The 13152-nt window shown below is 43.0% G+C and overlaps 1 protein-coding gene across 1 annotated transcript; it reads right to left on the bottom strand.

Moving 5' to 3' along the window:
- Positions 1–381: 381 nt before the first annotated feature.
- LOC146672829 (protein NLRC3-like) lies at positions 382–12298 on the bottom strand. Its single transcript, XM_085388955.1, has 8 exons — positions 11974–12298; positions 11100–11231; positions 10838–10987; positions 10618–10731; positions 7368–7444; positions 5460–7251; positions 3107–3283; positions 382–736 (listed from the first exon to the last, which is right to left on the bottom strand). Exons 2-8 carry the CDS (start codon positions 11186–11188, stop codon positions 541–543), a joined length of 2595 nt encoding a protein of 864 aa, XP_085245081.1. The 5' UTR covers positions 11189–11231; positions 11974–12298; the 3' UTR covers positions 382–540.
- Positions 12299–13152: the final 854 nt, after the last annotated feature.

Genomic DNA, 13152 nt, shown 5'->3' with positions numbered 1-13152 from the left:
TTTTGAAGGTTATCTACTATAAAAAGCCAGAACAGGAAAATCTGCTTCATGTGTTTCTGTTTGATCCTCAGTGACTTTGACACAAAGGCCTCTGCTGTGATGATCACACCTCTGATCAAGTCTCACAGTGTCAGCTTTGTTTTTATACATATGGATATGTGCTGATAAATGATCAGAATTATAATATTTCCCACTGTCTGCTGTGTGCCGTGACCTTTGACCTGCTAAAGACAGTCAGCTGTGGATTATTCATTGTTGTGTCTGATACTTAGAACTGTGAGGAAGAACACTACACAGTTAATCAGGGTCCCCTCTCTCTGAATCAGGAAAGGTGGGCAGGCCGCGTGTGGGCCGCCGGCCATACGTTGAGTCTCACTGTTTGAAATGTGAACATTGTTCTGCTGCAGTCAATGGACTAAACCAGAGAAGAAGAAAACAGACTTTACCATGAAGATCCTCAGTGTGGATCAGTATAATATCAGCCTGATGTCTGCAGTTTAGTGTCAGCACAACTTTCACATCATATTCATCTCAGCACAACTAAAACATGCTGACTGACCTCAGAGTTTCAAGTCCACATCCTGGACTCTCCAGGAAACCACACAGATGCTTCACTCCTGAATCCTGCAGGTTGTTGTTGGAGCTCAGGTCCAGCTGTCTCAGATGGGAGGGGTTGGACTTCAGTGCTGCTGCCAGATAATCACAGCAGATCTCTGACAAACCACAGTTCCTCAATCTGTATAAAGAATGAAAGATGTAAGTTTATTAGACAAAGTGTGAGCTTGAAATCATTCAGTGTTTCATCATCTGTTCAGAGCTGAAGAAGGTTCAGAATGTAGAAGTTTAGAAAATGGAAACTCCAAACAGCTGAAGCCAACAGGAAGCAGCTTCAAACAAACACAACAAGAGAAAAAACTCTGAATGTTTCACATTAAAGTCGTACATTTCTCATAAAAAACAGGACAAAGACTTGAAAAAGTCGTGTTTTTCCTTCCAGGAACCACAAGCTTCACTTTTAAAGGTGAAGTGTGAAAGAAATGGACATATTTGAAGTCCAACACCTTTTTCCAGTCACATTATTCAAGCAGACAAACTACAAGCTCATTTTCATTCCAACAAGTCATCTTCTGACCTGGACTAACAACACTGGTCTCTATGTGCAGCTGGCTGTGAGACCAGTGCTCAGGGAGCGTCTACAAAGTGCAACACTGAAAGAACATCACACACTCATTTGCTTCCATCATCCAACCTGAAGAGGAAACAGAGACGGCTCCCCTTCAAAGTAAAAGCTGCTCCTTTTGGATACAGTATCAAAGAACGTCTACAGTATAACATAGAAAAGACAGAACAAAGTTTTGGTTGTTTTTAAATTGTGCAGAAATGAAACTACACTAAGCTCAATTATGTGACAGACATTTCATCCCATGTGAGTTTGGCCTCATCCTGGGCCGGCTTATCCAGCACACACTGTGACCACAGGCCCAGGGGCCACGCACAGCTGGGCTCCATCCAAGAGACAGGAAACAAACCAACACAATAATAAAAAGCACCATGTCATCTTCTTACATCTTCAAGACAAACATAGTAAAAACATGAGCATATTTGTTTCCTGATAAAATGATGTGACAGGTAGAACAGAGTAAAGTGGTGGTGTTACAGCCTTTCTCCCCTCTGCTGCCGAGGCTGTTAGTCTCTCCCAAACTCAGCTACAGGACTTCCAAATGAATGACAGCAGCAGAAGTGGCTTTACAAATGAAAGAGGAAGAGGAGAAAAAGAGGAGAGGGAGGCCACCCTGACCATCACTCCAGCTGAAAACATCACTGATAGGTTTGTAGCTTGAACCCATCCGCTGGAACGTTGAAGACAATATAATTACACTGCAAGCAAGACACAAGTAGGCAAGCTTCTTCATGTTACTCGTGCACGGGAGAGAACCGGACAACCGCTTGACTCCAGTTGGTCTCGTCCGTTCTCCCATATCACTGTCCTTTTATTGAGGTTACATGAATATGCATAAGTTCATTAACATATGACGTCTACATACACAAAGAGTACCTTGCCTGTGTGTGTGTGTGTGTGTGTGTGTGTGTGTGTGTGTGTGTGGGGACTGCTGATCAAAGGGTCAAACATCCTTGGTCAGGAAGAGGGTAGCCTCCCCCTCACCCTAGATGGTTCATCCTAGATAACACGGTGAGGAAGTCCTGCAGTTCATCTAAACAAAGAGCACTTAGACTAGAACAGACGCAACTACGTTAATCCTACCATAAAATAATAAGACACGGTATGACCTCTCATGCTCCCAAAGTGCTGTCTAATACACACAAAGTTTGCAGACTATCAAGGATCAAAACCTCTACCAATCTACAACTAATTACAAAACTCTAAGCATATATAAGTAAATATTTCTAAGCATAAATGACAATCAACAATACAAATCTAACAATCACACTTCCATTAAAGTTGGTGAGAAAATGTTGAGCAGGATGAGCTGCTGGCTAATCTGGAGGCTGTAGCAGCAGCTCACAGTCACAGTGGATTTCCACTCATGAAAAAGCTCTGGCTGCTTCATTTCTCATCTCATATCAGAGACTTTAATGCTTCACTGAAGCTGTACTGTGATGCTTCCATATCCCAGTGAGGCCTCCATAATGATTTCAGCTGTTCTGTACACACACTGTGTGCCCTGTATGGCTCAAAGTCTCTGCAGCCTGTTTTTATCTGCTATCATCAGATCTTCATCATCCTCATTCACATCCCTCACACACTCTACAGCCTCATCAGCACTGACTTCATCTTCACTGACTGATGGAGCACAACATGAACCTGTGGAGGCTGAAACACTGTCCTGTCAAACATCTCCCCGTCACCACTCCACTTCTGTCAGCCTTTAAATGAACCCTGCTCAAGTCTGTCACTTCTGTTTGGAGCCAAAAGGAAAAACTGTTGTTCAGTCGTTTGGAAAGACAACATTTCTGAAAGCACTCAAACTTCTTCACATTTGTCTTCAGACACATCCTGAACATTTAGGAACTAAAGAAAGTTTCAAACATCCATCAAAGACCTGAAATATAGAAAAACAACAACAGCCGCAGTCAGTGAACTCACCTCAGAGTCTCCAGTCCACAGTTTGGACTCTCCACTCCAGCACACAGAAGTTTCATCCCGGAATCCTGGAGGTTGTAGTTTCCACTCATGTCCAGCTCTGTCAGATGGGAGGGGTTGGACTTCAGAGCTGAGGCCACAACTTCACAGTGAGACTCTGAGAGTCCACACTGAGTCAGTCTGTGATGATAGAAAATATAAAATGTGTTATTATAAAAGCAGAAAATCTGCATTATAAACACAGACTGAATGTATATGAAGACAAAACAGAGTGAGGTCATAATCTGATGAATCTGCTCTTCACATCTGTGCTTCAGCTCCTCTTATTGTGTTAGACATGACACAACGATTGAATCTCTCTCAGACCTGCAGACTTTTAATGAGAATCTTTGTTTGGCTTTAATCTGCAGATGAAGGCGGAAGATGGTGTCACATTTAGGCTTCCATAATGTCCACAGTCTGTCACTGAGATCTGATCCAGAGTCAGAGTGAAGACACACATTTGGACTGTTTCCTGTTTTGACTCCAGAACATTTTGAATGAGTTCAGCTCAGTGAAGAGTTCCAGCTGGAAAGATGATCTCTGTTTGCTACCTGCTGTCAGGTACGACTGTTCACGTCCACACACAGGAAAAACCTGCTGACTGTTACCAAACGGAGCAGAAATCTCATCACTGGACAATAATGATGAATGAACTCAGAGCTGCTGATATCAGATCTGATTTCAGGGGAACTAAACACAGAAATGATTGGCTCATTTGAGCTTTCTGAGCCATTATCTGCTGGTGTGTCGCTAGTTGGCAGAAAATGATTTGTATTCCTGTTCAGGGCTTCAGTGTTTATGAGTCCAGATCCAGGTGACAGCAAGTCAAAATGATGTTACCTGTCTGTGTCCAGCAGCAGCCTGTATTCACTTTGAATATTGTTATAACCTGACATGGATCAGTTTGTCTTTGATTGGTTTGTAAATGTCACTGTTTCCATTGGACCTGAGTGACGTACAAAGACAGAGAGGGAGAGAAAGCAAAGAGAGAGCAAACACAAACAGGTGAGAGTGGACAGGTGACCAAGGTCAGCAACCAATCAGAGAGCTTCTGTTTGACCCACAGTCACTGATGATGACTGCACATCACCAAGCAGTGTGTTACTCTGATATCAAATATGGATCCTGCTCTTATAATAATGATGATCAGATGATATTATTGTGTTATTTTGTAGCTGAATACGATGTTTGTGTGATTATCAGTGAAAGAAGCAGTGAGGAGGATGGAGAGAGAGAGAGGACAGAGGGTGAAGTTAGAAACACTAAAAGGATTTTTCATGGATTTCATGGATGATTTGAGTGATTTCCAGCAGGACACTTAAACATGTCAGTGGACGTCCTAAAGAACATATTCACTGATATGAAACGTGTCATTGAACAGGATTAATATCAGTGGAAACATGGTGGAAACAGCTGTGACTGCATGGATGTGACACACTTCAAATCTGTTCTCCACTCTTGGATTTGGGATCCATGGAGCTGCTGCTGAGTCTGTACAATAAAGGAATGGTGTGGAAGGTTGCAGCGTACGGACACAAACACTTTGTGGTTACAACCTAAATCTCCCACAGTCTATAAAGCACTGATGACATCATGACGTCTGGCAAGCGCTGCCAGGAAGTTAGCTCGGGGATGTAAACAGCAGTCAAAAACACAGCAGTGACTTCCACCAGCAGAAAATAGGCACGACATTTCAGCAGCAACAACTAAACACTGAACTGAAGCTCTTTGATTAATGAGGACATGAAGTCAGACATCAGGAGCAGCAGCAGGAATGAGAGTGAATCCATGAGCTGCTATGACAACAGCGTTAGCTCACATATTTGACACATGTTCAGTCCAGATGTCAGCAGTGTCTTCTCACTCAGTTTGTCCCACTGTTGGCAGTAAGGGAGCACAGCTGGTTCACCTCTGAGCCCTCACTCTGAACCACTCATCAGTACATCACACTTTAATCACACTAAACCAGAGTCTTCCTCAGCACCTTCATCCTCACTCACCATGTTTATGCCACTAAACTCTGTGTCTGTAGTTCTGTCTGTAGTCATAGGAGAAGCTCAGACGGCGACTGCTCTGGATATTTGTCACTGTGTTTAACATTAGACTTCATTTCACTACAAAGATAAAATACAAAAATAGATTCTTATTTCTGTCTTCTCTCTAACAGCAGCGTCTGAATGACCCACAGCAGCAGCAGCAGCAGCAGGTTTAAGAAACTCAAACTAATGAGAGTCATTTAGTACTGCGTATATCTAAAGAACTAAACTACTAATCTACACTAATTAATGATGTTAATGATCACATCTGGACTCACCCAGCCTTTCTGCAGTTCCTCACAGCTGGAATCAGTCTCCGTCGTCCCCGCTCTGATGTTTTGTACTTCTGCAGGTCCAACTCACCCAGAACCTCCTCTGACATCTGCAGCATGAAGGCCAGAGCTGAGCACTGGATGTCAGAGAGTTCCTTCTCTGATCTGTTCTCTGACTTCAGGAACTCTTGGATCTCCTGATGTACTGAGAGGTCGTTCATCTCCATCAGACAGTGGAAGATGTTGATGCTTCTGTCAGGAGAGATTTCATCACTGTTCATCTCCTTCAGGTTGTTGATGACTCTCTGGATGGTTTCTGGACTGATCTCTGTCTGACCCAGCAGACCTACTAAGAGTCTCTGGTTGGACTCCAGACAGAGGCCATGAAGGAAGCGAACAAACAGGTCCAGGTGGCCATTTTCACTCTCGAGGGATTTATACATGGCTCTGTTCAGGAAATCATCCAGAGATGATTTCCAATAAGTTTGTCCCAGAAGGTTCCTCAGCACCTTTGTCTTCCTGTTGGTGAAACAGTGGAACATGTAGACAGCAGCCAGAAACTCCTGAATGCTCAGATGAACAAAGCAGTAGACTGGTTTCTGGAAGATCACACACTCTCTTTTGAAGATCTCTGTACAAACTCCTGAGTACACCGAGGCCTCTGTCACATCCAGACCACACTGCTCCAGGTCTTCTTGGTAGAACATGATGTTTCCTTTCTCAAGATGTTCAAACGCCAGCCTCCCCAGCTTCAGAAGAACATCCCTGTCAGCCTCCGTCAGCTCCTGTGGACTCGTCTCACGTCCCTCATGGTACTTGTTCTTCTTCCTCTTTGTCTGAACCAGCAGGAAGTGTGAGTACATGTCAGTCAGGGTCTTGGGCAGCTCTCCTCTCTGCTCTGTAGTCAACATGTGCTCCAGAACTGTAGCAGTGATCCAGCAGAAGACTGGGATACTACACATGATGTGGAGGCTCCTGGATGTCTTCATGTGGGAGATGATTCTGCTGGACAGCTCTTCATCACTGAATCTCCTCCTGAAGTACTCCTCCTTCTGGGCGTCAGTGAAGCCTCGTACTTCTGTTAGCCTGTCAACACATGTAGGAGGGATCTGATTGGCTGCTGCGGGTCGGGAAGTTATCCAGACGAGAGCCGAGGGAAGCAGATTCCCCTGGATGAGGTTTGTCAGCAGCTGGCTGACTGATGACTTCTGTGTGACATCAGACAGCAGCTTCCTGTTGGTGAAATCCAATGAAAGTCTGCTTTCATCCAGGCCGTCAAAGATGAACAAAAGCTGAGAGACAGCCAGCTTCTCTGCTGTGACCTTCTGTAATGTTGGATGGAAAACATGGAGCAGCTCCAGAAGACTGTACTGCTCATCTCTGATCAGGTTCAGCTCCCTGAATGAAAGCAGAACCACCACACTGACATGTTGGTTCTCCAAGCCCTCTGCCCAGTCCAGAGTGAACTTCTGCACTGAGAAGGTTTTTCCAACACCAGCCACGCCGTTGGTCAGAACCACTCTGATGGGTCTCTGTTGGTCAGGTAAGGCTTTAAAGATGTCCTGGCACCTGATTGGAGCGTCATGGAGGGCGTCCATCTTGGAAGCTGTCTCCAGCTGCCTCACCTCATGTTGGGTATGAACCTCTTCACTCTGTCCCTCTGTGATGTAGAGCTCAGTGTAGATCCTGTTGAGGAGGGTTCTACTTCCTGTTTCATCACTTCCTTCAGTCACACGTTCACATCTCCTCCTCAGACTGATTTTATGTTCATCTAAAACCTCCTGCAGACCAACATCTGCTGAAAGAAAGAAAAACAATGAGACTAAAGAGAAAGAAAACTCTTCAATGTCTGAACAACAGAAGAAGTCCAGTTTTCAGAAATGAGTCCATCAGCAGACAGATGTTCAGTCTTACTTTGTACACAGCTGCTCTGACTGGCTGTCTGCAGTCCAGCTCTGCTTCTGGATCTTTCTCCACACTGTGCAGAAGCTCTGATGGTGACACAGAAAAGTCAAAGTGGAGATACTTCTGTCCACCTTTGATTAGACTGATTTTAAAAAGGAAAAAAAGTTTTCAGTCATGTTCAGTCAGTCAAACACAGTCATGTTTCCAGTTCACTGACTTACATTTATTCCATGGACACTCACTCTAACCTGAACCACAGCTACAACCCAACATTGTTGAGGCCTCATCCCCTCCTTTCCTGACTGTAGAGGTTAAATATGCAACAACCAACAAATAAAAGAATTTGGTTCATTTCAAAGAAATTCAAGTAAAGTAACCGTAGTAAAGGAGACAACATTGATGGTGGGATTATTTGAAAGATTTGCTTTAGTCACGTCACAGAAACATATAACAGAAACTCTTTCAGTGTTATTCATTAATAAATTAACAGATAAACTGTGAAGAAGAAAAAAACTGAGATTTAAAGGAGAGAGTGAGCTCTGGGATAAACTGCTCGCTTCACGTCCTTCTCAGCTCACAGACACTCATCCTCATATTTTCCTTTAACATTTGATGGTATAATTCATCTGAGTTTACACTTTATCTGCATAAATACAGAAAAACAGACCCAAACACTAGAAACCATCAGTTTCACCATGTAGAATATATTGTTGTTTCCTTGCTTTTAATTCAGAGAAAAACTCTGATTTGGATTTTCTCTGTTCTCTTTGCCACAGCCCATCCCAGCAGCAGCTGAAGCAGCTGACTGTCACAACACTGAATAACACTTTAGGAGGAATTTCAGAGGTCAGTAAAGCTCCAGTTTCAACATCAGTTAATTAATCATAGTTAATCATAAATGTGAACCTGGCTGGCACACATGTTAATGTTAGCCATGTAAATATTAGCAGTTAGCTGAGGCCACAAGAAGAAGAGGCCCTAGAAGAACAATGGATGATAAGATTAGATTTTCAAGACTAGGCAGAGACGTGTTTTCCTTTACTGTCTCTTACAGAGGAGGGAGCAGATACCAGACGAGGTCACGGAGGTACGGGGAGGATTCGCAGCAGACAGCAAGACTGCCACGTCCATGCGAGAGAGCGATGGCTACGATAATCTCTGTTTTTGTCTCCCTATATAATGTTGTACAGCCCATTTGAGGGTTAACACAAACATTAGTCCTTCTACTTAAGTATGTTTGACACTTTGTTTACGCCTAAATTAACTTTATGTCACGGTCTGGCTAGGGCAGATCGTATGTTGCAGGGAAGGACTCAAGCGCAGACCGAAATGAGATATGAATAACAAAACAAGCCGTTTATTAAGGCAAGAAACGAGGGTACAAATATAATAGGGAATCGATGAAAACTAAACAATGATCTAAACTGGGTGAACTAAAACGAAACATACAAAACTCTAAACATAACGAACTGACAGGGATACCTGGAGCGGAGACATAGGAACAACGGAGCAATACAACGGGTGAATACAACGGACGACCTGACAAAGAAAGACTGAGAGCACACAGACTAAATGGACACAGGAGGACAATGAGGGAAGTGGCAACACATGGGCCCAGCTGACACATGAACATAATTACGTCACAGGGGGAGAGTAACTGAACATGATGAACACAGACACACCAGACCTCTTCACAATAAAACAGGAAACACAGTGAGATATAGACATGACAACCTGAACTGAACAACATAAGCCACATACATGAAATACATGAAAAGCAGGGGAGACTTAACATAGTGGAAACACGAGGGGAAAATAACTAGAAACATCTAGGCATGATAGACTAAACATAGTGGGAACACGAGGGGTAAAAATGAACTGGAAACAACTAGGCATGATAACGATGAACTTAGGAAACCTGAAGGCTACACAAACTAAACACAAAACGTTGGGTCAGCAGACCCAGGATCATGACACTTTACTGTTAAAGAGTTTTCATGTTTCTGTAATCCACCAGTGTGCTCATGCTTTTTTAAGTGAAAAGAGATTTTTAATGGTCAAATATAATTATGTTTGTTATTTGTGGATTTTAAATGTCCTTGACAGAGACAGATGATAATCATTATCCTGCACTGTGGTTTCAGGTTTGGTCGAGCTAGCACAAAGAATGGCTATGTTGAACTTCCTCCTGGGATCCACACTAAGAAGTGAGTCCAACATTAGCAGGGTCTCTTTCCTTTATCTGATTCACTTTAGCATTCACAGTCACGTGAAGCTTGTTATTAACTCGATAAGTCAACCCAGGGTTTCAGCTGAGCGCTCACATGAAACACATGGTGTTGGCAGCATCTGATCAATCATATTCATGGAGACGTGTATCAGCAACAGAGCAGCTGAGTTTGCAGAAGGAAGTCAAACTAAACCACAGGAACAATATGAGGAGATTACACACATAATAAAATACTAGCAGTAACACAGCTGCTGCAGACAAATCAGTCGTGTGATCGTGTGTGAGAGGAGAAGGACTGTAAAGGAGTTTGGTGTTAAAAGCTCTATATGAATGTGGGAGACTTTGAAGGGCTTTAAAAAGGCCAATATACAATAAAAGGCAGCAAAACTGCTGAGTGTGAAAGTCACCAGACTTATCAGAGCTCTGTGATTAAGACCTGTAAGAACACCTGTTTGTACTTGTTGGCATTATATCAAACACACACGTATATTAAGCCTTTGTTTGAACTCTGGTTGAATTTGTTACTTTCAGACTGTGAAACATCACAGAGGCTGCAGCTGCAGATCTTTTATTCACCTGGAAAATTACTTTAAATGTTAGATGGAAAATGTATTGCTCAGTTTAACCAAAGTAAGAACAAGAATCCATAAACCTTCATAAAGACAAACATCTCCCAGAACATTGAGCTGCTGAAGTGTCACTGAAGGGAAAAACTATTTGTCCTCCTCCATCCAGCAACACCTGAAACACCTGAGTGGAAGCTCCTCCCTACACTGTGTTTGAAGCAAAGCACAAAGGAGACACCTGCTGGAGCAGCTGGAGTCCTACAGACACTCAGCCTCTTCACTACACAAACACCTCCTACAACATCCACTCTTTCCACTCTGACTGCTGTGTTTGTGGAAACACTCCAACACACACCGCTTCACATACCAACATAGAAATGTGTGAAAAAGAGCTGAGCTGATATTAAACATGAGGATTTATTCAAAAATACAGAGTCAGGAACAACATCTAGGCACACATTACCTCTCAGCAGCAGAAGAACATCCTTTAAAGTCAGCACCAACATCCTTCGACTTGTTGCTCTTTAAGGAAACACAGCTGGGTTCAGGTCCAGGAGATTCTGGCCTCTTATTGATCCTAAAAGAAAAAGAATAAATGTAACAGCTTCATGAGACAGGAAGGAAAAACTGGAAATAATAAATTAAAGACATGATGAACAATCTCATAAAAATAATGTACTTACTCTTTGTCACATAACAGTCTTTTCTTAAAGTTTACACCAACACCCTTCGACATGTTGCTCTTTAAGGAAACACAGCTGGGTTCAGGTCCAGGTTCTGGATTAGTTTCAGGGTTATGTCCAGCTGAGCCTGGTACGCCCCACAGCTCTGGGCTTTAAAACAACACACACAGAGGTATGAGTGTGAATAATGATGGAGCAGTGATGTGAGTGCTGAGCTGTGACATGGAGAAGAGTCATGGACAGTTAGAGATGGTCATCTCACCTCTGAGCTTTGGTCTGGCTCTCATGTTCCCCACACAGAGTGCTTTTAGAGGGAGGGACTCCCTCCTCTCTGTCCTCACACTGATCCATGCTGCTCAATTCACATCAGCTCACACACACTTTCTACCTTCACCTGCAGAGGAAACACAAATCATTCATGTGCACATAAACCAAAATCCTCCTTTCCATCATGTGTGCTGTCCAAATATCAGCTGAATGCAGTCAGACAGCAGTGTGAGGCACAGGAAGCTGCCATCAGCTGCTCTACTTCTACTATCAGTCCACTACATGGAGCCATGAAGCACACATGATGCATTCACTGACACACACTGATTCACTGTGACTGGAAGTTTAAGTACATTAAGCCTCCACTCATCTACATTGTGCCTACAACCCACTGCCCCCCATCTCCCACCCCCATCAACCTCCTGGGGCCAGGAATGATTGGAACTGAATTGGAAACGGGCGTAATCAAACATAAATCTGCTATTCTTATCCAACCCGTCTGCCTGGACACAGTTTGCTGACCGATCATGGAGCCTATGATTCGCTTGGACAACAACTTCATGAATGTGGAAATGAAACTGAGTGTCAGCTGAGTGTCGAGCAGAAGAGGAATCAGAGAAAAGTGACAGAGCTGCTGACTTTACAAAGAAAACTAAAACCATGTTGAAGAGATTAAACAGATAATACAATCTAACAACAACACAGCTGCTGCAGACAAAACACATGTATGAGTGTGTGACAGGAAAAGCACTGAACAGAAGTTTACTATTAAAAATGCAGCATGTTGTAAAAAGTTTGGTCAGTGAGACTGAAAAATGGCTGCATGAGTTACTATTGTGAACAAACCCCTATAAGAACCCAGATATTACCTGAATAAGATCAAATCCTGATACGTAGTGCAGACCTTGGTAAGAGATATGGTCCAACTGGAATATAAACCTTTGGTGTGTTTAATCCAGTCAGTCTCTGAGTAACTCCACTCCTCTGCTTTCTGTTGGAAGAGAAACGAAAGTTTGTAGCACGATCCTTTTCCTCAGAGGCCTGTGTTGAATTTATATTACATCTAAGATAAAAAATAATTCACAAAGTCTGCTCTGTCCTCCTGTCCTCCCTGCAGTCTCTGTGAGCTCCGCAGAGTGATTATAAAGACCCGGAGCTCAGAGTTTCTCCAACACCGTGGTCAAGTGTGAGCCACGCCTGCCATCCGTTATCTGCCAAACTTGAGCTTCAACGCTAAGTTTTACGGTAGTGCTGCTTCTTATCCCTTTTTGCTGATCACACACATAACAACACACATGATTTTCAGGAAGTTAACAGAAATAAAGCCACAGTGTCATTTGTTTTTCACTCAAGTTGTCTTTTCTTCTTAATTTTTCTGGTAATGCTTCTTCATTCATGATTCATTCAAATCTAAAATATAGTGGGGCAAAAAAATATTTAGTCAGCCACCGATTGTGCAAGTTCCCCCACCTAAAATGATGACAGAGGTCAGTAATTTGCACCAGAGGTACACTTCAACTGTGAGAGACAGAATGTGAAAAAAAATCCATGAATTCACATGGTAGGATTTGTAAAGAATTTATTCGTAAATCAGGGTGGAAAATAAGTATTTTGTCATTCTGATTAAGATTTTCTAGTTCTGAGGTTTTGCTTTCTGTGTTCCCTCTGTACTGTGTTAGTATTGTGTCTCTGTGTTCACTTCCTGTTTTATTTCGACAGTACCATGTCCTATGTTAGTGTGTCTACTTTTGCTTCCCCTTGTCTGGTTATGTCCAATGAATCCTGCTGTGTCTCCTTTTTCTCATTCCCTGATGGCTCTTTTGTGTATATGAGCCCTTTGTTTTCTCCTGCTTGTTGCTGGTTCGTCTGTGTTGTCTCCCCGTGTCTCCGTTTAAGGTTTCAGGTTAGTTTTTTAGTTTTTTCAGTAGAGGTTATCTTAGCTTCTGCACAGGCCATCTCCACTGCACTTCACCGTTTCAATAAAGCTCACTCACTTCACAGCAGTGTCGGCATCTTGGGTCCTTTATTAAATTCAACATGGCTCGCCC

Source organism: Rhamphochromis longiceps, linkage group LG3, assembly GCF_057381845.1.
Source record: "Rhamphochromis longiceps isolate RC_006_pf linkage group LG3, R_longiceps_female_GT1.1, whole genome shotgun sequence".
NCBI lineage: Eukaryota > Metazoa > Chordata > Actinopteri > Cichliformes > Cichlidae > Rhamphochromis > Rhamphochromis longiceps.
The sequence above is the reverse complement of the archived record's forward strand: the minus strand, read 5'-3'. Positions and strand labels throughout refer to the sequence as shown.